Source organism: Lactuca serriola, chromosome 2 (genome assembly GCF_051521515.1).
Source record: "Lactuca serriola cultivar US96UC23 chromosome 2, Lser_US96UC23_V15, whole genome shotgun sequence".
NCBI lineage: Eukaryota > Viridiplantae > Streptophyta > Magnoliopsida > Asterales > Asteraceae > Lactuca > Lactuca serriola.
In genome coordinates, this window is record NC_136409.1 from 62,221,331 (window position 1) to 62,247,207 (window position 25,877).

Genomic DNA, 25,877 nt, shown 5'->3' on the forward strand with positions numbered 1-25,877 from the left:
CATAATGTTATTAATAAATGGGTTTAGGCATATAGCAGTTAAAAACTCGTTGATAAATCACAGGCGTAGCCTCGTTCCTCTCACTTCCATCGATTTCCTTTCTTTTCTCTCGTTAAGTTGAACTCGGGAACGGTGTGTAAAGGACAACTCGATTCCTTTAAACAGATTCGTGTGTTTAATGAGATAGTAGAGGTCTCTTTTATAGTTGAATACGTAATGGAAACTAATCAATTCGAGGGTAGCACTAGACCGAGTTTTCGAAACTGCATTTGTGTCCGCAGGTCGCGCCCATGCACAAGTTCGGTGTTTTTGGTCTACAAAATCCAAAATTTGCACCCCTGATAGGAATTGTAGTAAAACCATAAACACAAGCTTATAAACCTTTCATGCGTTCAAGCTTATAAACCTTGTTGAGTTTGGTCTTTCTACCAATGTGGGACTCATTCTCACATTCATCTCTTTTGCTAAATTTATTCTCAAATACTCATCTTCAAATATCGATATCTCATTCACATATAGTCCATTTTGGACATATAATATATCGTTTCGAACTTCTTACAGAGAAGAACACAAACCCACTTAGAGTTAATTATATATACAACATATGTATATATTTATATAAGTCCAAAGTTGGTAAAAATATAAATATTTATACTAAATTTTCCAAAGTTAGCCCAAAGCAATAGATAAGGTTTAATAAAACCATGATTACAAATAAGTTCACATAGTCACCACTTCTTTTTCCCTTCATGTTCCAATCTACAACAAATTGCCACAATTTTGTTTTATATAAGGGCAATGTTCATATAAAAAATTAGGTTCTTTTACGAGATATCCCTAAAATATAACTGTGTGAATTATATGAGTTTGACGAAGTATTCCAAATGAGAAATTAAATATCCTCCTACTATTTCTTCCTACAAATCGTCCTACCCAATTGAATAGTGACATGTGTATTATTTAATGCTTATCTAATGATATTTTAATACATTAATATGACACATGTCATCATTTAATTGGGTAGAAAGATTTGTAAGAACAAAAGTAGGAGGATATTTAATTTCTCATTCCAAATAGGGAGAGGTTCTGATCCACCTTTTCTTACATTGAAATGATGGTTATTATATTAAAAGGAAGTTGAGTACCCCATGGCTGATGGCACCACTTGAAGACAACAAAGAGAAGGAGAAAAAACCCACCAACTGAATAAATATTGAACGATACATGTCACCGAAATAACACGCTTCTCCAATTTAGAATGAAAATAACAAAATAAATCGACTTTTAAAAGCATATCATACAAAGACGAAGTGATCCAATTCCCTATATGACACCGAAATAACACATTTTTTTTAGTTTAGACTGAAAATAACAAAACAAATCGAGTTTTAAAAGTCTAAAATACAAAGACCAAGTGATCCAAAGCCCATGGGACATTAAGCTAATCTTTCACATTAAGGAGTGTTTTCAAGATGGTGTCGGACATACCATCAGCTAAAAAAAACATGTGGCCAGCACCTGGGATCTCGTGGTATTTGATCCATGGGAGTTTTTGGGCAATGTAACGTTGTAATGCCACAGGAACAAAGTCGTCATTATCACCCATCCATATTTGAACTGATCCTTCATTATTTGGAAAGGGATCCTCGAGCTCCATTGGATCAAATTCCCATTTACCGTATGCAATTATTAGATCTCGATGGAGAGACTCGAATTCTCCTTGTGGGGTTGTCTGCATCTTTAAAACACAAAAAAGAGTAACATAAGCCAAATTGTTTGATATTTTTTTTTTCCTTTATGACTTGATGGACTTTACCGGATAGGACGCTGTTTTTAGTAATATATGTATGAGTGTTTTTTTTACCGAATTTATAAAAATGACTAAATATATATTTTACTAAATTTTAGTTATTGGAAATATCAATTTATTTTTTTTCCTCGAAAAGACAATTTTTTTTTTCCAATTTGAATCTTTTTACAAGTTTACTTGTAATCTTCGTGTTTAGTCAATCTTTTTGGTAAAAAAACTTTCAACTTTTTTGTTTGAAAAAAACTTCACATAGAATATTTTTTAGAATCTAATTTCAGCATAATAATGTTATTATATTCCTTTAAGACTTAATTTTTGTTTTCATTTGCACCGTCATTTCTGTATTGATTCATCGTTGTCATTAGGACTGTAAACGAACCGAACGAACACGAACGGGGTTTGTTTATGTTCGTTCGATTAGGTTGGCTGAACAAATAAACGAACGTGAACGGATAAACGAACGAGTTTTCTTGTTCATGTTTGTTTATTTAACAAATTATATTGTTCATGTTCGTTCGTTTATGTTCGTGAACCTGCTAAATAAATATAAACAAACAAACTTAAATGAACAAAGATAAACAAACATAATTGAACCTATATGAAGATAAATGAACATATAATATAGTAATGTAATCAAACACAATTAAACATATATGAACATCAAAAGAAACTTATATAAACGAACATAAACAAACGTTCACGAACATAATTGGACGAACGAGACCATTGTTCATGTTTGTTCATTTAACTCAACGATAAAATTTGTGTTCATGTTCATTCATTTATTAAATAAACGAACATAAACGAACTTCCCGCCGAACGATTCACGATCGGTTCACTGAACGTTCAGCTCGTTTACAGTTCTAGCTGTCATGTTATTATTATTATTATTATTTTGTTATTCTTAATGATTTTCAACATTATAATATGAGGGAAAAAAACAAACAAACAAAAAAGTTCGTTTTTTTTTATGACTAAGGACCCCAACCGATCCAACTTTTTATGACCTGGTTGAGCAACCTTAATGCCATGCATGTCTAACGGAACACATGGTCTAGTTTAAACACCATGTGTGGGAAGAGGGGGTCATGTCCCCATCATGTTAGTTAAATCAGTAAAATCCTCATAGGACTCAAACTCATGACCTGCAACGAGGATTTTTTTTTGAAACAAAGAGAAAGACTATTATATCCAATATTTTATCAAAATACACATCAAAATATATTTTTATGATGTTCGGTGATTGTAGAAGGTGAAGAACATTGATATAAGTTTGTTTGATATTTAGATTGTTTTAAGAACCAAACAGACATATAACCTCCAAACCCCAATATACGTTTAGAAGCTAGTCTAAGCTTTCATGTTTTCCTCCTTACAACACAATGTTAAGTCAAACTAGGTAGTTATTTTTACTTGCTACAATCTTTGAAATCATGTAAATAATTTTTGATATGCATGTTGCCAACAATGATCGAACACAACATAATTCTATTTGTTTTAAATAAAATCAATTGTTCTTTAATATTTTAATGTAAAAATTATAAACAACAACAAAATGTATGAGAGTTAAGAGCCAAAATAAAGAAAATTAAAAAAAAAAAGTTGGTTTAAAAGAAAAGGTTTGTCAAATGTAAAGGTTTTCTTGAGAAAGATTTTCAAATTTAATTTTTTTGGAAGAAATAATGTAAACGGTTTTTCAGAAAAAAAATTTGTCCAAATCCGGAATAGTATCAGTTAACTAACCGGATAGAATGGTCAACTCAAAAAAATATTGTAAAATGTAGAATCTTTTTTAAATTAAAAAATCAAATTGATTTTTAATCCAACAAAAATCAATATATATATATATATATATATATATATATATATATATATATATATATATATATATATATATATATATATAAATAAAAAATATTTTATAACATTAACCATTACAAAGTGCTTTGCATTAGGGTGTTCAAAAATATCCGTATCCGATAATCAAATCCCAAAATTCTGATATCCAATCCGAAATTATCCGAATTTTTGGATATCCGAAATTTTGTATACCAGAAATTCAGATATCCAGTTTTTCGGATTCAGATATGGATAGTCATTTTATACATTTTCGAATATTTTGGATATCTGGTATCCAAAATTGTGATTTTTTTTATTCTATTTTTTATTTTATCTTATTACTTAATTATATAAGTGCAAATACTATAAAAGCCGTAATATTTTTAGGCGTAATTGAGAAAAGCCCTATTTTTTTTGTTGGCTCTGACCACAAATGGGACGTACACTCTAACCCATTTAATGATTTTCGTGGTTAACTCTATTATTATTATTTTTTTTTTTTGCAAAATCAATCAGAAAAGTTCAAATTTCATCCCTATAATTTCCAAAAAACTACACCACATGTCCAAAACTTGATTTTATGTTTTTTTTTAACTTCTTTATTCTCATTATTTTTTATTTTTTAGTCAAAACTAAACTTGTTTTTATATTTTTTTTGTTGTTTTTTGTTATATATATATATATATATATATATATATATATATATATATATATATATATATATATATATATATATATAATTTTTAACTTCTTTCCTTTTTGTTATTTTTTGTTTTTTATATTCATTTATTTTTCATATTTTTTTATGTATCTTTTTCGTTTTTTTCCATTATTTTCATTTTTTTGTTTTTTAGAAAACAAAAAAAAATCACACACCAAAAATATAATATACTCTAATATATTCATACACTTTACACTTTTTAAAAAATATTAAAAGAAATTATCAAATTGACAAGAAAACAAAACGTAACAAAAATACGAAAAAAAACAAAAAATACGAAACAAATACGAAAATATAAAAAAACATTCATACTACATTTTTTGAAAAATATCAGAAGAGGTTATCAAAATGACAAAAATAAATAAAGATAAATATAAATATAAAAAAACTATAAAAATATAAAAACCAGCTTAGTTTTGACTAAAAAATAAATGAAAATAAAGAAGTTAAAAAGCATAAAACTGAGTTTTGGATATGTGGTGTAATTTTTTGCAAACTACAAGGACCAAATTTGAAATTTTAGAACTGATTTTGTAAAGAATTTAACAGAATTAACCAAAAAAAACTGTTAAATGTACTAGGGTGATAATTCTATGTCCTATTTGTGGCTAGAGTCAACAAAAAAAAATAATAATAGTGCTGATCTCAATTGAATGTGATAATATTGTGTTTTTTTATGGTATTTGTCTATTATATAAATAAGGAAGATTGTTGTTAGTGTATCCCACGTCGGTACGACATAGCAATATAAGTGACTATATATGTTGGAATCCCCATTCTCTCCATAATGGCTCTTTTGGAGAGACAATATTGGGCTCCACATATATTTGCATGGTATTAGAGCGTCCTAAACAATTTTAAGAGTCGGCATCCCGCGCCCCCATGGTTCGGCACGTCCCTGTCTATCCTTATCGAGTCTCTCGATTTGAGGGGGAGTGTTAGTGTATACCACATTGATGCGACATGGTAATATAAGTGGTTATATATATTGAAATCTTTCTTCTCTCCATAATGACTCTTTTAGAGAGACAATCTTGCTGTTTTATTTAAACCGTTGTGTTATATGAAAATATGTCTCTGTTCTTTTAGTTATTTTTTAATTTGTCGATTAACAGCTGTCAGTTGAAGAATGAAGCTTTAAGTTAATGGTTCTAGTTTTTTTTTTCTAATAGAGTGATAGTGATGATGGTGCTTTGATGAAATGGTTCAATGTTTTGGGTGTCTTAAACGGATAATTAATGGTTTTTAATTTGTATAATATAAAATTATTGAAGAATAAAGCTTTGAGTTAATGGTTCTAGTGTTTTTTTTTTGTCTAGTATACAATGATAGTGATGACGGTGTTTTGATTAAATGGTTCAATGTTTAGGGTGTCTTAAATTGATAATTAATGGTTTTTAATTCGTCTAATATAAAATTAATCTCGCACACTATCAATAGGTTAACACATTCATTGTTTAATAGGTTATGCGGTTTAACTATGGGTTCATTAGATCTCAAATTTGCTAGTCATTGGATTTTTATTGATCATAACTCTCTTAATATAATTTTTGAACAACTAATTTTGTTAATACATTGATTGTGTGGATTGAAATTTGATACCGATCAAAATCTAAAAATTTTAGATATCCAATTTTAGTATCTGAATCCGTACCCGAAATTTTGGATACGGATTAGGATATCAAAATATATTATCCGAATTTTTGGATACCCGAATTTTTAGATATTCTGTTTTGAACACGCCAACTTTGCATGAGTTAAATTATTCTTTTTGTGTTTAGGAGTCCAAATACATTTTTTCTTGTCATTAGGTGAACCACAATGTTTTTTTTCCTGTTTGGTTGCTAAAATAGTTTTGGATAAAATTTTGAAGTGATGGGATTTGGAGGATCATGATTTTAATTCTACTAGCGACCGCATAGATTGGTTTGATAATATTAGATTGAGGAATAAGTTTAAAGATGTTTTGGAATGATTGTTCTTTATTTCTTAGTGGTTCTTATGGATGTTTCGAAATAAGAGCATTTTGGTAACGAGCAACCAAAGAAGTGTCAGGTTTTTATCGAATTGTTTCTCGTTCTTTCCTTTAGTATTCTAATAAGTCTAAATTGTCTTTTGATTGGATGTTGTGGCTCCAAAGCCCAACACTTGTTTTCTTGTAATAACTTAGACTTTTTTTTAGCTAGCTTCTTACTAGTCTTTGTTTGTTTTTATATAAAGTGTCGTTTCTAAAAACAGATGTATTTTATCACATACTTTCTTATTCTTTTAACTATAATTCTGATGATTCTTAATATCTTACCGGACACTTTTTATGTTTTATATGTTATCATATAGTTACTGTTGGAAATTATAGAGGAAATATTGCAAGTTGGCAAGTTTTCTCTATCTCACATTGGTGGGGGGAAGAAACATTTAGTGGTTCTTATTATTTTGCCGAACACTTTTTATGTTTTATATGTTAGTATATAGTTACTGCTATAAATTATAGAGGAAATTGCAAGTTGACAAGTTTCCTCTATCCTATATTGGTGGGGGAAGAAACATTTAGGGGGTTTATAAGGTTTTTCCCTTGATAGGCCTTTCAAGGCTATAGTGGATTAGAGAAATGGGCCAACCCCACACACGCGTGCCAAGCCTAGCCTAGCACTAGCCGATGCCGCGAGTGCGCGATTTAGGCGCACTTGGTAGTTCACATCGGGAGCTAAGGAGCTTTTATTTTTAACGAGTGCAAGTCAAGTCGATTTGACCAATCCGGTCAAACGGTTGGCTTCGTGGATAAGGTGACAGAATGTTCTAGAAGGCTCAGAAAACGACTTGCTTGGAGAGCAAGTCGTCGCCCTAGGGTTTCTTTCGGTCAACCTATGAGGGCCCTTTTCTACCTTCTAGGATTTTGACACCTATAAATACGGCTCCCTAGGAGCAGTATTCCACGCATGAAAATTCAAGGCTCTCTTAGTATTCTTGTCGATTTCTTCCCGGTTTCTCAGTATTCACTTTGCGTTTATCGTTTTCCATTGTGTTTGTAAACTTGGTAAATTTGCATTAAATCATGGGGGTTTGCTCTATTTCTTACAGCCGATAAAAGCAAAGTAAAAACCTTTAAGGACAGAAATCTGATCCATGTTGTTCTCTAAGATCAAGATCAACCGTCAGTAGGTAGGTTTTACATTACTAACTTGCTGTAGCACCTGGTTCCTGGTATGTAAGATTTATCTGAGTATTTTGTATTATTGGCCTTGGACTCGTCGAGTTGGAGGCCCGACTCACCGAGTAGAGACGAGACTTGGGACGCGGTTAAGTTGGCGACTCGGCGAGTCCACATTATGGACTCGGCGAGTCCGCGCTGTCTAATGAAACCCTAATTTCCAAGGGTTTGCACCCTATTTAAACGACCATTTGCGCCCCAACTCCGCCCCCTTCACCCTCAGAAGCTCTCCATACATTCTAGCCCTTGTTCTTGTGAGTTTGAGGCTTTTTAGTGTGTTTCCTTGAAAATTTTGGGAAGGAAGAGGAGTAGATCAAGAGGAAGGGAAGTAAGCCAAGCATCTTCGTGTTCTCTCAGTAATTTCTTGGAGGTATAACTCGTTTTCCCTCTGTTTCTATGCTTATTACTCCATTAAAGTCCTTCTTGAACCATGTCCCAAGCTTGGTTGTGCATTATTGGTTGATTCAAGTTGTTAGCCTTTAGATCTAGACCCTATTCAGTCCCTGGAGCTTGGATATACTGCCTTTATGGAGTCATATTGCACACAAGCCCTAGACCTACCCCTTTTGGTGCACTTTGAGCCTTAGAACCTTTATTGGTGATGATTTACACGTAAAGTTGGAAAATTTACGTGTAAACCAGGCCCTAGGAGCCCAGATCTATGAATGGCATGGACTGGATTCGAGCAAAATTGCGTATATGGCTTTTGCATGAAGCAGACTCGGCGAGTCGCTCATCTGACTCGGCGAGTCTGGTTGCGAGTCTCCGAGTTTGTCCCCTTTTCGTTATGTCGAGTTAAGTAGTGAGTCCTGGGTGGACTCGGTGAGTTGGTAGCCGAGCTCACCCATGAAGGAACTCGGCGAGTCAACGCCCTGAATCGGCAAGTTCAAGGCAATCTTCTTAGATCAAGAACAGACTCGGCGAGTTGTTCATACAACTCGGCGAGTCACAGCATGAATTGTTCATCGGATGAAGATGAACTCGGCGAGCTGTTCATACAACTCGGCGAGTAGGATGAAGGACTTGGATATCAGTTTAGAAGGAGAACTCGTCGAGTCAGCGCCCAACTCGACGAGTAGAGACGGGTTGCAGGACAATTGATTGGATAAGGACTCGGCGAGTTGGTAAGCCAACTCGGTGAGTCGGGTCAACTGAAAGATGACTCTGGCTTTGAATTTTAACTTGATCAAGGGTAAAATGGTCAATTTACCCGAGGGTTAGTTAGCGGTGTTTGTTTGAGTGTTTTGTGGCAATTATAGCCAGAGGATTTCCGGAGCAGCAGCAGCAGCAGACAGTCAATTCCCACACAGACCAAAAGCTATTTCGAGGTGAGTTTCCTTCCAGTAGGAACGGGTCTAAGGCACCAAGGCCGACCCGTGTAGACGAGATGTTAGCACTAGAGTGTGGGCCGAGCCCATATCTCTTGGTTTAGTTAAGTATGATATATGTGTCGGTATGATAGAGTTGTCTATACTTGTTGTCTGTGTGATACTTGTATATTATGAGTTAGCGGTTGAGTGTGGGCAAGGCCCGTATCTCTCTGAGAGTGGAGTGTGGGCTAGGCCCGTATCTTCACAAGTGTGGGCGAGGCCCGTATCTCCCGGCTAGCGAAGTGTGGGCAGGGCCCGTATCTTCACGAGTGTGGGCGAGGCCCGTAACTCCTAGTTGAATGTTGTATGTTATATGCTTGCATGGTATGAGGTATTATGGGGGAACTCACTAAGCTTTGTGCGTACAGTTTACAGTTTTGGGTTCAGGTACCTATTCATCGAAGAGGAAGGAGCTGGCACGGTAGCGGCACATCATGCACACACTGGTTTCCGCATTTACGAGATTTCTCTGGGACTTATACTCTGATATTTCGATTGGTTGTATGATTTGGCTTTTAGACATGGTTTACGTTGTGATGTGGTTTGATCAAACAATGTTTTTAATTATTAATGTTTTCTAAAGTAATGTTTAAAAATGAAATTTTTGGATGTGAAAATTGGGTCGTTACACTTGCGTTTACTTTCATCCAATAATAGGACACTCTTCTTCTACACTTCTTACAATCAGATCTAATCGAGAAGGATTGATCTGGTTTCTGGTCGAAACTTGGTAATCATATTAATAATAATTGGATTTATTATTCGCAACTAATCGACATATAATTCTCAAAATTATTTATCGGTTTGCTTGCGTGTCTATTGGTTATGATATTCAACAATCTTAAAGGTTTTAAGCCATTGTGATAAATTAACAGACTAATGGACACCCAAATCACAACAGCTAGTCTCCATTACATCAACCTAAAATTTGCTAAGCTTGGTCGATTCGATGGTCAGAACTATATCCATTGGGCCAACAAGGTCAAGTTCATGCTTCATGTGCTGAAGCTCGCCTATGTTTTGGACCCAAAAATGACCCCAATTCCTATTAACCCAATTCTTGAGGCAAGGAAAACTATAGATCCAACGATCATATCTTATCTGGAAAAGCAAAGGGCTCTACGTAGAGAGTCTAAGGCACTGTGTGTGGTTCACATCAATAACTCACTGTGTGATCAGCTCTATGATCTTTACGCGTTGGTCAAAGATCCGAGAGAGCTATGGTGTGCTTTGGAAGTTGAGTACAAGGCACATGATGAAGGTACTAACAAGTAACTAGTGTCTAAGTACCTAGAGTTTCAAATGGTTGATGACAAGTCTATCATGGAGCAATTTCATGAACTCCAGGTGATGGAAACCCAACTTGAAATTAATGCTCCTAATTCTCAAGTTCAAAGGGTAACAATGAATTCACTAATGATAGAAGATACTATCATTAATGATATATCCATCTAAGTTAGGATAGTACATCGTTGCCAAGAACAAAGTTTGAGTTACGACTCTTAGCAAAGTTTTAGAGACATCTAAGCAACGAAGATGTTGTAAAAAATTTCCTATATGATCTAGATGTGGTGCCGCCTCAAATGACGATTAGTGGTTTATCTTCTAAATGGTCATGAAAAGGATTTATACCTCATGACTATATTAGAGCTCAAGGAGAACGCAAAGACGACATGTGATGTGTAGGGGTAAACCGGAGAGGTCATAAGGTTCAAGGTTTAAACCTATAAGGATATCATTGAATTGGTCTCTTCTTATTTGTTCTCATTAAACTAGGGTTTAATCTTCGTGACACCCAAGTGACATCATGTGTCTGACTGAAAGGAAACTTTCCAACTTGGTGGGGGATTGTTGGAAATTATTGAGGAAATATTGCAAGTCCGCAAGTTTCCTTTATCCCACATTGTCGGTGTGTGTGTGTGTGTGGGGGGGGGGAGACATTTAGTGGGTTTATAAGGTTTTTCCCTTCATAGGCCTTTAAAGGCTTTAGTGGATCAAAGGAATGGGCTAAGCCCACACACGCGCACGTCTAGCCTAGCATAGCACTAGCCGAGGTCGTAAGTACGTGAATGGCGCAATTTAGGTGTACTTGGCATTTTTTACGATGCGTCGGTCGCTAAGAGATGGAGAGATTTTACTTCTTATGAGTTCGGGTCAAGTCGGTTTGACCAATCTGGTCAAATGGTTGACTTTGTGGATAAGGTGATAGAATGTTCTAAAAGGCTTAGAAAACGGATTGCTTGGAGAGCAAGTCCTCTCCCTAGGGTTTCTATGGGTCAACCTTTGAGAGCCCTTTTCTGCCTTCTAAGGTTTCGACACCTATAAATACAACCCCATAGGAGCCATATGCCACACACAAAAGTTCAAGGCTCTCTCAGTATTCTTGGCGATTTCTTCCTGGTTTCTCAGTATTCACTTTGAAATTATCGTTTTCCATTTTGTTTGAAACTCAGTGAATCTGCATTAAATCCTAGGTTTTACTCTATTGCTTACAGACGATACAAGCGAAATAAAAACCTTTAAGGAAAGGAGCCCAGTTCTCTAAGATCAAGATCAACCGTCAACAGGTCACTTTTACATTACTGCCTTGCGTTTACTTTCTTCCAATAACAGGACACTCTTCTTCTACATTTATTATAATCAGATATAACCGAGAAGGATTGACCTGGGATTTGGACGAATCTTGGTAATCATATTAATAGTAATTGGATTTATCATTTGCAACTAATAGACATATAATTCTCAATATTCTTTTTCGGTTTCCTTATGTATCTATTGGTTTTGATAATCAACATTTACAATCCTTTTTGGTATTTTGATATATATACTTCAAGCGAGGTCAAAAGCATGTATAAATGGATCATAAAAAAATTCAATAAGGTAAAGGAAAGGAATGTAAAAATATTAAACTCTTAAAAGGATGACCAAATAAAATCAACCAACTAGTCAAACAAAAATTCAATCTTATATTTAAAAAAAATATATTCATTTATTGCAATATATTACATGTTTAATGGTTTAATGTTATTAATCGTACGCAATAGTATTGATTAGATCCCATGTATAAGATATAAGCACCGTAAATTAATTTTATTTTATTTATTTTTTATTTTTTTGTATTTACGAGTTTAAGATAAATATGTCTTATGTATCATATTTATTGTCCTCTTTTAACTAACTATTGAAGTTTATATTTTTTTAACTTTGATCTTAAATATTTTTATTTTTGATATATAATACTTGATGCAAAATATATTAATAGATTGGGTTCTAAATGTCATTTCATTGTTATAAGTTTAATTGTGTAATTTATAACACACGTAAAAATATTTAATGGCAAAATTGAAGAATAAAAGATTTCAAAAGTCAAAAGTGAACAATAATATAAGATGTATGGAGTATCTCGAAATGGGTTATAAAAGTATGGATAATGACTTAAAAAGGTAATATACTTTTCCATTTATATATATATTTGGTCACTGAATTTTTTTAATCTACATTTACCCCTTCAACTTGTTTAAATTGTACATATTTAGACTTTATGACCGAGTACTGTAGGTAAGCCGGAAAAAATGACTTAATAGGATAATATATTTTTTACATTTTACACATTTAGTCATTTTATTTTTTTGTTACAAAATAAGTCCTTATTGTTTTTGTACATATTCAATATTTATTACTGATATCTTCCGGTTTTGCTCACGACATCCTATATGGAACAATCATTAATAAGGTGCTCGGGGTTATTCATGTCTACGGCCATCGCGGCCTCAACTACATTACATATGTCATGAATTGCTCGACAATCAGAGAAATGTATGTGATTTTACATCACTGGTGGATGTTCTTCCTATCATGTTTAGGCATATGGATTCTTTATTTGAGATTGATGGCTTTCGTCGAATTCCCCATGAAATACGGATGGATACATTGCTATTATGTGGCTCATTGTAAATATAATAGAAATATTATTCTCTTCAACAATCAGATTAGAAACAATATAGAATTGGCTAGCGATGTAAAGATTATGGCTTTTGGTTGGATCAAAATTAAGAAGAATAAGAAATGAGTTTTTATATAGGTTGAATCAGTCCAATTGTCATTCAAGGGAATGTTTGAGCTTTTTTGTAACTAGTATAGAAACTTTCTAGCCTGAGGCTAGCTTATTTGCAAAAAATTTCATGTTGATCAAAAGATAGAATCAACTCATGTAACCATAGACATAGAGTTATAGCTACAAATTTTCTAAATGATAGTTAACATATCAATGTGTGTATATATATATATATATATATATATATATATATATATATATATATATATATATACAAACAAAGTCATCTAGGAAAGGAATTACCTGTAAGTCAGAAAGCTTTGATAAAACTTCCATGTCTTGGGGAGAAAACATTTCACCGACCCGAGAAAAAAGAGATGGTCTAGGGAACAATGTTTGAGTGTTCCACCAGTAGGTCAATAATGGCAGGTAATGAGTAACACGTCGAGCCCATTGGTCTCTCTTCATCATTTTATTATACACTTCATTGGATAAGTTTGAAGGGAAGGAAGGCCACCAGTTATTAATTCCAGGTGAAACGAGAGCTGCTCCTTCCAACCTATTTCAATCACACATACAAAATCAATATATTTAGAAATAAACTCCCTATAGAAAAAGGGCCAAATCAAAAAAAAAAAAATGAAAAATCTACTAAAAAGTCTTTATGTGTAGGCTTCAAAGTCCCAAAAATTGGAAATATATCCATTTTGACCATTTTATCCGATCAACAGGTTATCCAACTTTTAAATATTACACTTTTGGCCTATATTTTAAATGTTATTATAAATTTAGTCCGAAATTTATACTTTTGACCTAGATTTCAAACTTTGCTAAAACTTCATACTACATTTAGTTTTTTACATCTTTTTTTTTCAAAATTTTATTTTGAGTATGTTTGTTTTACTCTATAAAACATATTTATACAAATTTTTTTTTTCACAAAACCCTTCTTTTTTCCACATAATTTTAAAAAAAATATATTTTTTTTGTGGCAAATACGTATTTAAAAAATTAGTTGATTATTAAATGCATAAATATATTTACAAATCAGTTTTTTTATTAAAAATTGTATATACACATGTATTTAACATATATATAAACACATATTTCAATAATAAATGAATTTGTATAAATATACGTTTTTATAAAACAAAAATACATAAAAACACGTATTTTACAAAATATATAGAAAAAACACCCCCCCTCCCCCCCAACACACACATTTATATATATATATATATATATATATATATATATATATATATATATATATATTTGTAAAATACATGTTTGCATATATTTTTATATTTATTTATGTACTTAATAAATACATATTTTTACAATACCTAATTATAAAAATATATGCAAACATGTATTTTACATATATATATATATATATATATATATATATATATATATATATATATATATATAGAGAGAGAGAGAGAGAGAGAGAAATATTTTGTTCAATTGATTAAAAAAAATGAATATAAAATTCTAAATATTTGAGAAGTTTGAATTTATAAAAAAATTAAAAATATTTAGAATTATTAAAGTGTTTTTTCTGTTTTAAATTTAAACAAATAATTTAGATAAATAAACAAATGAAACTAATGAGCTTTAATTTACAAATTTTAAAATTGAAAGGAAAGTCAATTAATGAAGTTGAAATGCATTTATTCTTATATACTTATTGCATTTAATACATTTAATTAAATATTATGTAAAATTTATTAAAAATGAACCAACCACAAAATGCCACGTGGAAAAACTTTAATTGAAAATGACTCCAAAATGATATGTGGCCAAATCACTGAAAGTGTGACATTTGACAAAAATATTTTCATATATTATAGTAGATAGTAGATTTGAGAAGTTTGAATTTATAAGAAAAATCAAAAAAATATTGAATTTTTAGAATTAAAGTTTTTTTTGTCAAACAAATGAAATTAATGACTTTAATTTATAAAGTTTGAAGTTAAAAAGGAAAGTCAATTAATGAAATTAAAATGCATTTATTATTATATTTATTGCAATTAATACATTTAATTAAAAATTTTGTGAAATTTAATAATAATGAAACAACCAGAAAATGCTATGTGGAAAAATTTAATTGAAAATAACCACCAAATAATATGTGGCCAAATCAATGAAAACTTGATATGTGACAAAAAAAAATTATTTATTAAAATATATATCTTTTCAACTTTTTATTTTAATTGGCTAAGAAAAACCAAGATCTATACAAATTTTGTTTGCACCTTTGAGGGATGTACTTGAGACAAGGCCAAACCAATTGTCCACCCATTGAGAATCCAACTAAATAGAATTTTGATCCAAGTCCAAGCTGATCAGCAAGCTCCTCTACATCAGAAGCAAAACTTTTTAGGGTTTGATTTGGGTTTGGATCACTCTCTCCATAACCAGGTCGGTCGAATGAAACAATATACACCCTTAAACTTTCGATAAGATCCTGCAAAGATCAAAAAAATAAATCCTAATTAAGACAAGATAAATAACAAAATAACCACACAAAAAGAAAAGGATCCACACCGGAGAGGTAGTAATGGCTAATGGATTATATTCTTTGCAACTGTTATAACCATGAATAAATATTATCTTATATTTCGCTGAATCTTTTGAAACGCCATGTTCCTTATAGGATAAATGTCTTCCATCATGAAGCTTTATCCTGGGTGATGTGATTGGAGGACCATCTGGAGATCCACATATTTTCGGAGGTGGTGGACTGAATGCTTTAGAAACCGATTCTAAGAATCCCATAATGAAGAGAAATCGTAATTTCTTGAAAAATCCCTATGCAATTTTTAAATCAAGAAGCTTTTATAACTATTTAAATAATGTAGAGAATGAAGTTTATGTTGGAAATCACAATATAAGTTCACTTTTTAAGCTGACTTTAATTACATTGAACCTGAAGCTACTTAATATAATCTTGGTACCGAAAAAGAACACGTACACATCAAAATATTTGCCTGTTCATTATAACTTGTAAACATCATTCCAAAATAAGAGATATATTTCAAGTATCTTCATCAGAAGTTCACTTGTCTGTTTCTAAAGGTTAATCTTTTTAGCAACCCTCACTCACAACACTGTCCTTCTCTCTCTCTCTCTCTCTCTCTCTCTCTCTCTCTCTCTCTCTCTCTCTCTCTCTCTCTCTCTCTCTCTCTCTCTCTCTCTCTCTCTCTCTCTCTCTCTCTCTCTTCCTTGGCAAACAGTTACTTTTCAAAATCTTTTTTTTCTTAATACTCAGTTATAAATTTAGCTCATATCTCACACATATTAGACACAACTCTCTCAGTTCTACAACTTTTCAAATTTTTTTTTTCAAAAATGAATCCAAAACAATCTTCAATTTATCTCTCAGAAGAAATCGCGTCCAAATGTTCGGACGTTGGATATGTGGTTTATCGACCTCAACTTGATTCATCCATGATTCACCCCGACCCCAACCCTAACCCTGTTCCTAACAAGTCCACTACTAACACTATTACCCGATGCAACCTCTTATCTCAACCATCTTTCAAAAAAAATTCTCCACTTCCCGAATACGTTCTGAATGTTGAATTTGTCCAGGAAACACAACCCGATCCCGAACCGTTCACCGAAACCGATCCCGATGTTGTTCGCAAAACACAAGCCGAAGCATCGAACCCCAAACGATGAGAGAAAGTAAAAGCATCGGTTTTGGGAACGAAAGGCACTTGCTCAACAATGGCAACCGGACGAAGAGATGAAGTTAGCGGAATCATAGGTCGAAATTTATGAGGATTTAGAAACTAGAAATGCACAAAAAGATGAGCACTTTTGGCGACACATTATGAAGTGATTTCTTACTATCATGGGTCGTGGGCTTTACCGTACAATGCACCAATGCAATAGAAAATTTCGAGAGAAACAAAACGGTTACCAAATTCAACGACATTTACAACAACTGCTTACTCAACAGAAAAGATGGGAAAGCGATCAACAAATTTTTGAAAGAACGCTTAAACTATATTTTGTTGATACTAAAAAGTATTTCAAATTTATTGATGTTTCAATATTTTTGTATGTGTCCCTAAGATGGGTAAAAGAGTACAAGGAAGAGGAAGAAGGTGATCATGAAAGAACAAAAGTTTCGGAGACAAGCTACAATACATCATCAAATGCTTATTTTGGGGTTGATTTGAACGTCGTGGATGAACTTGAAATCGAAGGGGTAGTTTGACAGTGGTCGGGGCGAGATAGGGCAAAAAAGAAAGGGTCTTCATCGAATACATCAGGTGTCGGAAGAGAAGTTGACTTTCAAAAGGTCACTTCTAGTTTCAAATTTTATAATTTGAATTTCAAAACTCGATTGAATTTTGAGAAATAAAAGTTGGAGGAGAAAAAGAAAACGCAAGAGGCAAAACAAAGAACTCGTGATGAGAAACAAAGAACACGTGATATAGAATTTTTAACAAAACTATTCGATCATCTCACCGACAACGAGCTCAATATGGTTTCGAGGGATATAAAGCGGAAATTATGAAAAAAAAAATTATATTTAGTCATATTTTGTAGTCGTCTTATTTTAATCGTTATTTTATCGATGTAGTCATTTAATTTAAATTATCGTTCTATCATTATAATCGTTTTAATTAAAATAATGAAGTATTTTCCTTTTATTAATTTTATAAAATTATATTTTAATCAAATTACATTCAATTAAAACAAAAGAAAAAAATAAAAATAAATGTGTAGTAAGGTGTGTTATGGTACCCCTAGTTAGTTTTGTGGGGTGAAAGGAAAAATGATGTTGTGATGACGTGATATGTAATAGTGTGGTGAGTATGACATGACACCCTATGATCTTAGTAAGATTGTTGTTCATTAAAAAGGTGTCTTGGAATTTTCAAATCATACATATCTATCTTCTCAAGGCACTTACTACAATTGTCAATCATCTTGAGAGTATAAGTTCCAATTTCTTTTGGGGTGGTTGCCTGGATATCAAAAAAAATCTTTTGGATTGCTCGGAAGAAAGTGACTCTAAGGAAATGGAGTGTCGTGTATTTAAAGTCTACTAGTACATAAACTATTTTTTAATGCGGTTAAAATGATTAATTGGTATGGATATCAAACCACACCAACAAATATCACATCAAAAAACACCCTTATTTAATGGTGCAGTTATAAAACCACACCAAAAAATAGCCAAAACTGAACCAACAAATAATCCGAGAAAAAATTGCAAACTGCACCAAAAAACGATGAAAACCGCACCAAATAGGGAATAATACCCAAAAAAACTCCATTGCACCAAAAAATAGATTTTGTACTACTGTTCGTATTGTTGCCCAACAAAAATTGAGTTATAAACTTCCGATCAATTGTGCTTGTTGTAGGTGAAATTGGTGAAATCACAGGAGACCTTCCATTTGGATGGTTGGGGAGGGCAAATTCATCCTCCTTGAAGCTATGAGATACCGACACCATCTGACCGAGAAGAAACACCGATCGGAAACCACCATTAGACCACCATAATCTCCGCCACTTGTTTGTTGCCCATAACCACAATCACCAAGCGCACCGCTTTTTCCACCATTAACGGCCATCGAGCATCTATACATCGACCACCTTCACAACTGGGCTCACAAAACAATAAACCACTACCTGTTAACGTCATCTCCATATGCCCTACCTTAGCCGGAACTCTCCCGTTATCATCTCCACTTCCTGAAAACAATTCCTACATCTTCATTTCATGCAACCACCCACACATCAGTATCTCTTACATATTTCCAATCTACCACCTTTATTCAACTTTAAAACATGTTTAACTTGACGCCACCAAATGTGAATCAGAAAAAGAAAAGGAAGAAGAAAAGAAATTTGATCTGCGTAACTACCTTTTCCACCACTAACCACCGAGAGCACTGACCACAGAGCCCCTGCCTTTTCCTAAAACCATCCATGCACCTCAATCTCTTACATACTTCTGATCCATCACCCTTATTCTACCTTTAACAACCTGGCGGCACCTAACTCGAATCAGAAAGAAATATAAGAGAGGGAAAAGAAATAAGAGTGTGGCATGGTAGGATAAGAGAGGGAAAAGCAAGACATGGTAAGTTTCTACCGAATTGGGATCCAAAGCTTGACATGCAGAGAGCTAGTGTTTACGGAGCTATGACATCGCGCTACATGTTTGATCCACTCCCCATAGCCTTAATATTGGTTGTGTAAGTGGAAAAGTGAGAAAACAAGATTTTAATGAAAGATTTGTTTGTGACAGATTGCTAATGAACATAGTCTAATTCCTTAAGGAAATGCACACTCTTTTATTTTATTACCAACCGCATAAGTGTCACATCATTTTCCCCTACTTTCCTCTTTTGTCGCCTCTCACCTAATTAATTATATATATTAATACAGTTGTATAATACAAGTTGAAAAAGAAAAATAGATAAAAAGGGTTGGGTATGGTGCATTTATTTTATACTATAGAGGTATAAATGTACTTTAATGGTAGGGTGATCTTCATCATAGGCCTTACATCTACATCGGCTTTAGGCTAAATGGAGTGGTTATCACCAGCCCACCGAAAAAGTGTTCCTACCTCTATGCTACATCAGCTTCACTACGAACTCACCACCAACCCACTACACCTTGGAAATGGTCACCACTAACAATATTCATTTTTTTAATTTTTTTTTTATCTTTTGTAACATTTATATTAAATAAAAAACATAATAAATAAAAAACATATTTTTTTTGTAACATTATATTAAATAAAAACAACCCACTAGACATTGAAAAAGGTTACCACTCCACATCATTTATATTTATATTTTTTTAATTTTAAAACATTAGATTAAATAAAAAACATTATTATAAGTAATCATTTTACTAACTAAAAAAATCAAATAAACATATTATTAACATTTAAAATTAAATAAACATAATTATATATAGTTAAGGGTTTAATATAATTCAGATAAAAGTGAAATGGTGTAATAGGATTAAGTTATAGAATTTTAAGGACCAAATTTGTAACTTCAATTAAAACATCCTTCTTAATAAATGAAGGTTTTTTTTGCCACGTGTCAATCTTTCATGAGTTTTGACATTTGTTATTTTGTGGTATTTTTGAATAAATGTTTTTTTTTCCATTTGTCATTTTCTCGTTTTTTTTTATCTTTCTTAATTAACACATCATATTTACACATTAATTAATAATTGCCTTAATTGAAAATAACCAATAAATTACAATATTACAACTTATATAATATTTAATATGTTTCCTTTTAAATTTCAAATTTAAATAAAATTTTGTTTTAATCTTCATATTTAATTTTTTTGTTTTATCGAGCCCGTATAACATGCGGGTCTTACAACTACTTTATAATATCCACCGCTTTTACTTCGTCTTCTTCACCCGATTTCACTAGAAAACGGGTACTAACCCGTTTTTTTTTTTCTTTTCTACTTTGATGGATTAAAAAAAATCCAACAAAATTAAGGGGCAAACGGTTGAAAAAAAGCAAACCAATAGAAAGTTCCGTCTTCTTCCGTCTTCCCATCCACGCGACACCACGAACACCGGCCCTTGGGGCGGTGTTCACGCGTCATTGGTCGTGCCAACTCAGCATCATGCGTCTTTTAGGACGCCCACTCCTGATAGCCTTATTGTGGTGGCTATCACATGCATACCTCTTATCCTAATAATAATGATTGTTTCACATAAGGCATGGCAGCTAGTTTGTAACTGAAATCCGAAATTGTTCTAATCTCATTAATCATGATTTGTGAACGACATAATCATCTCTTATTATCATAATTTATCTCATATGCATTAATGTTTCTTTTATGTAAAAGTTGAATGAGTTTTTGAATTAATTCTTACAATTGGAGATGATAGTTCGTTTTTGAGAAGTCACTCCGACCACAACTACGTAGGTGTTGTTTGTTTTTTGTAAAACATATCTTCAGCCCTCTTATTGCTGTGTGGCGCAACACACACACAATACTTTTCATTTCACAGTTGTTTGTTTTCTAGAAGTCTTCAAAGTAAAAAACATTTGCATTTGTCCTGTTTGGGGCATCACTTTTATTGTCTCTTCCAACCTCTTCCAGCCTTTTTTTTTTCTTGCTGAAATATTGATGAATTCTTGTTTCATCTTTTTTTTTGGTTTATTCTTGCTAAATGATTTTTTTTTTCGGTTTTTATATTGAATAATGATAATTTCTTGCTGAAATATCATTATTTTTTTTTTTGTTGAAATATCATTATTTTTTTTTGTTGAAAATATCATAAATTTTTGCTGAAATGTCATACATTATTAAATTTCGGATATTAAAAAATATTTTCATTATATAAAATCAGTTTATTTTATTTTTTAATATTTGCAGCAGCATGCAGATGTTAAAAACAAACACACTTCTGATTGCAGTGTGCATCCGTTATTAAAAAATATTTTCATTATATAAAATCAGTTTATTTTATTTTTTAATATTTGCAGGAGCATGCAGATGTTAAAAATAAACACACTTCTGATTGCAGTGTACATCCGTTATTAAAAAATATTTTCATTATATAAAATCAGTTTATTTTATTTTTTAATATTTGCAGCAGCATGCAGATGTTAAAAACAAACACACTTCTGATTACAGTGTGCAACCATTTTGTCTACTTCTACTGTTACACAAGGTTACATAGATGATTTACAGACTTAATGAATTTTTGGTTCAAAAAAACAAAAACACCTTAGTAAACTTTAACATCTTAATGATCCTTTTATAGATTTTGTCATTTTTGTCATTTTTATCTCGTAGCATTTTATTTTACACCTTTATTATACTTGGATATTATATTTTTATTATTTAATCTATCTATTTAAACATAAAAAATTGATTTGAATTTACTTTATATAAATTTGCATCATCAAAAAAATAATTTTCTAACATTTACAACCATTTGGGAACTCTGAATTTTAATCCTTTTGTATATTTTTTCCTTTTTGGAATTTTCATTTCATAACATTTTATATTGCACATATTTAGATGTTATCTTTTATTATTTAATCTAGACAAAATTGCAAAAATGTTCATTCCAGATTGTCGAAAATTATTATTTTTGTCCAAACATTTTTGGACTAGCACCACAGGTCCAAAATTTTGATTTTGTTTCGAGTTTTGTCCAAAATTTTAAAATTATTTTATAATAAAGGATTTACCCTTCGTATTTATGTTTTCCAATTTTCTTTTATTACAAGAATTAAACAAAAACTAAAAAGAAAAATAAACATCACCTCAACTCCACCACACACACCCTTCTCTTTTCAAGCTACTAAACTTGTTTTTTCATTCTTCACATTATTTCCCTCCGGTAATTACCACTACCGGTCAACACCATCACCACCCACCTCACCGTTAATCTCGTCGGAAAGCACCACCAACATCGGAATCATGGCTTAGATCTGTTTTTTTGTGGTGATTTTCATCTCGATGTGGAGAGACAAAGAAACAACAATTTGGTAACCCTATCGTCGTCACTACGGCCGTCATCAAGGTGATGTAACCCTAGCGCTGCCGCCATCTGTTTTCAGGTGATGTAACTTTAAGACATCGCATTTTTAGGTTTGTTGATTTGTTATTCCTCGGGGGTGTATCTCATAAATCAACATCATCGTCAGAGAATGAGCAAGACGACATCGTCACTGACGAAAGGGTGGCACCAAAGCTTGACATATTTGTCCTTGGTTTGGTGGTTAGCCAAAAACGGTGGCGCTAACAATGTCAGAAGCTATTGGCGGTGGTGGTGGTGTTTTTTCTGTGTTAAAATTTAAAATCAAGGTGGAAGATGCCAAGATGGGTATTGCAGAGAGAAGGGGGGGGGGGGGGGTGTAGGGGTGCTAATGGATGACACGACCTGACAAAAAATACACGACACAAAACGAAATTGGGACGAAACTAAAATTCAAATTCGTGTCAAGTGTAAAAAACACGATGTCGTGCCGTATCGTGTTTGTGTTGAAAATTCGAGACGAAATCGACACGATTTAACATTTTTTGTCGTGTTTTTTATGATATGTATAATTAAATATTAATTAAGTAAACTAATTGTTATATTATGTAATATTTGTCGTGTTTTTCGTTTTTAATTTATTTGTTTTCGTGTTAGTTAAAAAAATATGACATCGTGTTGTGTCGTGTTCGTGTGAGACAAAAATATGACACTACAGCTCGATTTGCCATTCCTAATGGGCTAGGGTGTGAATTTTCCTTTTTTTCTTTCTTCTGATTTTTGCAATAAAAAGAAATTAAGTAAATAAAATAGAAAGGGTATATCCATCGTTATAAAGAATTTCAAAATCTTTTTATATCAAACAAAATCAAAGTTTTGGAGATTAGTTCAAATTTTTTTTGATTAAATTGACAATTTATGACAAACCACAAGAATTATTTTTGCACTTTTGTCTTTAATCTATTTAATTAAACATAAAAAGATAGATTTAAATATACTTTATAGAAATTTACCTTATAAAAAAATAATTTTGAAAACGATTAACATATCAAAGATTTAAAAACTTTATCATTACATATCAGTTTAACGTTTTTTTATCTAAAAATTATTAATATTAACCAATGTTAGTTTTCAAAAATATAATGTGCAAGATAAAAATAAATAAGTTCATTTTATAGAAGAAGATTTTGAAACAATCAACCTTTTAGGTTTATAATAATCTCTTTTTGATTAATAAAGATTAAGAAAAATTTGATGTAACAAAAATGACAAGTGTTTAAAGCTTATGGAGCATAATGAATAATATCTTTTGGTGTTTACGATTCTAAATTTTCTAATCTTGAACCTTAAAATTTTTACTAGTATACACATGTGTTTGTAAACTCCAATTCTTATACCTGGAATCCTAGAAGAATTAGATTAAAGAAAAGAGATGGCCAATTCTGTAGAAGAGTCGAAGAAATTGATTTACAGACCTTTTGGAAGAACAGATGATGAACTCGGCAGATTCCTGCGCTGTGACCAAACTGATGCAACAGATTTCTTCCTAGTGACACCAATGTCATGGTTGTTAATTACTTCGATTTAAATGGGTAAAAGAAGGTCGATGCTCAACTTTGGAGTCTTTTTGCGCTGGCCTGCTTTTTGATGAATTACATTATTTAAACGTGTATTACAAATATCATGCGACGAATTATTTTATTCAATTCCATCAATGTCCAAACACATTATTTTCACTGACATTGAGGACCAATTTAAATTAGAAAAAAAAAATACTATATATATGACGACCATTTTTTAAGTCATCTTGTTTGGTTACTAAATTTTTTTTACCGAGTATGTCATCTAACTTCTAATTTTTGTCCCAATAATGTGACACAAATAAACTAAAAACACTCATATATCATTTTTGTCCCAGTAGTGTGTAAAATGTTTAATGTTCGACAATGATAAGAAACTTTTAGTAGTTATAATATAAAGAAAAATACTTTAAATGAAAAAAGAGAAAGGTTAGGTTCTACTTGGGCATACTAGGAAAAGAATAATCATTTCGTGACCTATTTTTTTTTTTTTTTTTTTTTTACTTTTATTTTTTTATTTTTTTTATTTTTTATTTTTATTTTTGACCTATAATCGTCATTCGTCAATACCATAAACGTAAAACTGATATGTGGTTTGTGTATTAGTTTTAAATTTATAATTTTTATATAATCTCAGTTAGTTTTAGCATAATAGATAGTTTGTCTAATAATTAAATAACAAAGTTTAAAATAACTAACATGATTTGATTTAAAAAAATAAATTTATTTAATTAAACTAGAGACAAAAAGTAAAAATAGAGTTTTTAAAATATCAATTTTAAGAACTAATAACTAGCAAACAAAATGAATAAGAGTTTTTAGACAATATGTTTAAGTTACTTTCAGTTAGATTACAAATCTCCCCTGTATCATATGATTGATTTCTTATTGTATGGTTTGAAATCTAAGAACTCCCGTGACAAAGGAAAAGTACTACCCAAGAAACGCAAGTTTTGGAGCAAGAAAAGGGGACGTACGACTCAGGTACCTGCAAAAAGACTACAAATTGTGGCAACCCATGCCACCACTACCCCTACTGCCTCAGTGCCGACAAAATCATATGCGGGAAACCTACCCAAGTGCCACAAATGTAACTTCCATCACAAAGGATCTTGTGAGAGATGCATTGCAACAAAAAAGGGCATACCACTCGCTTTTGTAGAGTGCCAACCCGACAGGCGGCTCAAGCCGCCAGTGCCAGAGTGAGCCAAACCAGCTACGGTTGTGGCGAGACTGGACATTTCAAAAAAGGGGTGCCGAAGAGCCAGGGACGCAAATGTTGATAGTAAAGGAAGGGTACTATTGATCACTACAGGAGAGACTTTCCCGAAACCATCGGCGGTTATCGGTACGTTTCTAAACAACAAAATTTAAGCCTCAATTTTTCCACTAAACCCGGTGCCCATTTAGAGTTATCGACTATAAACCTTGAAACGCGACAAATCATAGTCATAAATTGCCCCTTCACCCGAATAAATTACACCATTCATATAAAAATTAAGGATTCTTATAGGTGATCTATGATGAGCAGTGTAAACATTAGGGTCATATATAATTAAGATTCTACAGACTTAGAATGTGTGATTCTGCTTTATTTCATGTTCCTTGTTTGGTTGTGGGCTTAGGGTAGGGTCACTCATTCGACTGTCTTTTCAATCTTAATTATATACGACTAGATTACACCAAACTATCATAGAGGGACCTAGTAGGGATCATACTACGAAATTTAATCACTATTTATCAAAGCACTTGTACTGCTAGTACTCGCTACTTACGGAACA

At 32.2% G+C, this 25,877-nt stretch overlaps 1 protein-coding gene and 1 long non-coding RNA gene across 3 annotated transcripts; both read right to left on the bottom strand.

Annotated features, from left to right (window-relative positions):
- Nucleotides 1-1,252: 1,252 nt before the first annotated feature.
- Nucleotides 1,253-24,118, bottom strand: LOC145086303 (uncharacterized). Its single transcript, XM_079024057.1, has 5 exons — nucleotides 23,992-24,118; nucleotides 15,556-15,819; nucleotides 15,264-15,475; nucleotides 13,306-13,561; nucleotides 1,253-1,738 (listed from the first exon to the last, which is right to left on the bottom strand). The coding sequence occupies exons 1-5, from the start codon at nucleotides 24,079-24,081 to the stop codon at nucleotides 1,442-1,444; spliced, it is 1,119 nt and encodes a 372-aa protein (XP_078880183.1). The 5' UTR covers nucleotides 24,082-24,118; the 3' UTR covers nucleotides 1,253-1,441.
- LOC145086305 (uncharacterized) lies at nucleotides 18,264-19,926 on the bottom strand. Of its 2 annotated transcripts, none has more exons than XR_013700372.1 (2): nucleotides 19,130-19,926; nucleotides 18,264-19,021 (listed from the first exon to the last, which is right to left on the bottom strand). It is a non-coding gene; the product is annotated as an uncharacterized LOC145086305 (long non-coding RNA). The 2 variants fall into 2 exon arrangements; XR_013700371.1 differs by having other exon boundaries at nucleotides 18,264-19,031.
- Nucleotides 24,119-25,877: the final 1,759 nt, after the last annotated feature.